This window comes from Bidens hawaiensis, unplaced genomic scaffold (assembly GCF_021521415.1).
Source record: "Bidens hawaiensis isolate Kalapana, Puna unplaced genomic scaffold, B.hawaiensis_p1.1 tig00000512_1, whole genome shotgun sequence".
Classification (NCBI taxonomy): domain Eukaryota; kingdom Viridiplantae; phylum Streptophyta; class Magnoliopsida; order Asterales; family Asteraceae; genus Bidens; species Bidens hawaiensis.
Window position 1 is genome coordinate 39,083 of NW_027491033.1, and position 3,286 is coordinate 42,368.

At 35.8% G+C, this 3,286-nt stretch overlaps 1 protein-coding gene across 1 annotated transcript; it reads right to left on the reverse strand.

The window, feature by feature from the left end:
* Nucleotides 1-218: 218 nt before the first annotated feature.
* On the reverse strand, nucleotides 219-1,868 carry LOC143630899 (putative (S)-N-methylcoclaurine 3'-hydroxylase isozyme 2). Its single transcript, XM_077099792.1, has 2 exons — nucleotides 936-1,868; nucleotides 219-821 (listed from the first exon to the last, which is right to left on the reverse strand). Exons 1-2 carry the CDS (start codon nucleotides 1,845-1,847, stop codon nucleotides 219-221), a joined length of 1,515 nt encoding a protein of 504 aa, XP_076955907.1. The 5' UTR covers nucleotides 1,848-1,868.
* Between the last annotated feature and the right edge of the window lie 1,418 nt (nucleotides 1,869-3,286).

Genomic DNA, 3,286 nt, shown 5'->3' on the forward strand with positions numbered 1-3,286 from the left:
AGATATATGTCTGTCGGTAATTAAATAACTTTTATTTTGCAGTAATTTTATCAATATTCTTTTTAAATACATTAGAACTTCAAACATCCACAATGATACACGTTACTCATACATCACTTCATTACATAAAATTGAAATACACTAAATTTAACATCTTTTATTCTTGTAAGATACAAAATAGGACGAATAATCCATACCAATTAAGCATATTGATAAGATCATTTTTGTTTAAAGATTACCTTTAATGGATTTTCTCTTTTCATAGCAATCCCGAATTTTTCGCGTACGTCAAGCTTCGACGGGTCATCACCATTCGGAAGAGTCCAAGCAAACTCGCGAATCAAATTCGCCAATATATACTCAACGCTCTTGATACCCGATGGCATTCCCGCACATATCCTCCTCCCAGAACCAAACGGTAACAATTCAAAGTCCTGGCCTTTAAAATCTACCTTTGAGTTGGTAAATCTTTCAGGCATGTAACGTAACGGCTCGTGCCAAACTTTAGGGTCTCGACCCATCGCCCAAAGATTGACGAAAACTTTGGTGTTCTTTGGAATCGTATAGTTCATAAACTCACAAGTTTCATTCGCCATACGAGGAAGAAGAAGAGGAACCGGTGGGTGTAATCTATAAGTTTCTTTGATGCAAGATTGTAGATAAGTTAATTGAGATAGTTGAGAGACCGATATTCGATCAGATTCGATTTCTTTTTGCATCTCTTCTTCTACTTTCGACATTACTTCTTTGTGCCTCAAGAGCTCGGTCATGGCCCATACAAACGCGGAGGTTGTAGTGTTACTTCCAGCTACGAAAAGTTCCTGTGAACGAAACAACATTTTCAGTCATAAATCCACGTTTTTCTAGCGCCTTGCTAGCTGTTTTTAATAAAATTTGTCGTTTCCAAAAAATAATTAATTAATAAAAATGTTTACCATAACAAATTCATAGATTTGGTTACTTGTGAATCCAATTTCAAGCAACCTATCCAAGAAAGATTGAGCTTGATCCGAAGACCACGTCGAAGAACCAACGACGGCCCTTCGTTCGTTAATAATAGTCTCCCAGTACGCATACACCTTATCGACCACTTTCTTGGCTCCCCTTGTAGTTCCGTGAAGATCAAATCGCTCTAGCATCGGGTAAAAGGAGCCTAAATCTTTAACACGACCTCCATACTCGATAAATTTATGCATGGACTCTTTTAGCCAGTCACAAGTACCATCTCCATCAGCAAATTGCAGCATATCTTTACCAAAAATAATGGAACTCAAAGTGTTTAATAATGTAGTAAAAACCACATCTTCCACGTCAATCGCTTGACCTTGCTTTCGACGCAAGAAATCCACCATTTGGCTCACTTTCTCCACGCGTAACCGAGACTGGGATTCCAATGCTTTAGCCGAAAAGAGTTCGGATCGACAAATGGTTCTTAAGTTCTTCCATGTTTGGTTGCATTCCGACCAAATAAGCGAGTGAGGTAACAGATCTTTCTGCTGAAATGCAGCAGGGACGGCTCGAGACGAAAGGAAACGATCTTGAGTTTTTAGAACTCCCATGGCTGCTTCTGGTGAAGATGCCACCACTAGCAAATTATGGCCTAGCCGAAGCGATATGAGGGGGCCGTATTGTCCGGCTAAGATTGCGGTGGAGACGTGTGGGTTGTCTCCTACTTGATGCAAGTTTCCGATGATCGGAAGCCGCGGTGGGCCTGGTGGGAGGTTTTTTATGGTTTTGGAAGACAATAGTTTTGCTTGTTTGATGATGAATAAAAGACAGGTGATTGTTGATAGAAGAAAGAGGAGAAAGTGGAGAGTGTTATCTTTAAGAAAGACTGTGATATCCATTAGAGGTTTGCTATATTATGAGAAGATTAATGTTATTAAGGTTTTGTGTTGAGTGTGAATGAATATGATACTGATAAGGGGTATTTATAGGCTTAATAAGTTAAAATATCTGCATGTTTGAATATAGGAAGAGTTTCATATAAGGAAAATCGCATAAATAATCAACGATATAAAAGTTGCATAAAAGGGAAGTCACATAAATAATAAAAGTAAGGAGTACCATAAATATTTAGTCGTTTAGAAGAAGAAAATAAGCATGGGCGGTGGGACTAAAAAGGCCATTAAACGATTAGTTTGTTAAAAAATAATAATAATTTTATAATCACGTTCACATTGACGTGACAATTATATGCAACATGGTAACCAATTTTGTTTACGTGACACACCTATACGACTTCACTTTATTTTCACATTGCCTATTATAGCTAGATAGCACAAGTGTGATCGAGAAATTAATAATCATTGAAATGCTACTTCCTTTTTATCAGAAAGTTAATATAATAATTCTGTCACACATAAGGTCATTATGTTACATTGTTACGTTAGCACAAAGCATGAGAATCCTTACAATAGCGTATGGCCGGTGTTTGGTTAAGCTTTTAAAAATAGGTTATTTGTGTATTGAAAACACAAAATAAGTCAATAAGTCATTTCTATGAAGCTTTTAAAAATGGTTTTGTTGACTTATTTGCTTTTTAGAAAAGCGAATAAGCAATTTTCAAAAGCTTAGTCAAACACCCTCTGAAAAATGAAACCGTTATGCATGCGTCAAGTTTGCATAAAAATAACACTGATATTGCTAGACAAAGGAATATCGCTTACGGGGAGTACGGTTTGTATTTTTTCAGGGAATGAAGCTGTCGACAAGCATTTGTTGACGAAAGAAGTTATAGGCGAGAGCTTACCAATGAAAGACCTTCTGTAATACGAGCCTGGGTAATTTTTTACCAACTTATTACCAAGGAATAGTCCCATGGGATTAATGTTGGTGGCTATTAATAACCGTGCATTTTTTTTTATAACATTTCATATTTATGATTAAACAAAACTTAATCATTTATTGATATTGTTTCTAACCCAGCTAACTGAAGGTTTTACGTGCCCTTGCAAGTTGCAATCTAAGAGACAAGTCTATTTAGTAGCTTGAGAAGTAAAAAAAATTAAAGAAGTCAATGGATACATTAGACGTTTTTAGTAAAGAAAAGACGAAAGATAAAAAGTCTTGTAGAGATTTTCCTCTCATCTTCTTTTGTCAAATGTTGTTATTGAATCTCGCTAGCCCTTGCAAGTTGCAATCCAAGATTTTGTAGGTTATGTAACGTGAAAATCTCTTGTACTCAGATTATTAATGTTTAATGCAACTACGTACATTACAATAAAATAAATAATATTGTTATTAAATGTTGAAAATGATAATCAAATGGTATTTCTTTTTGTTA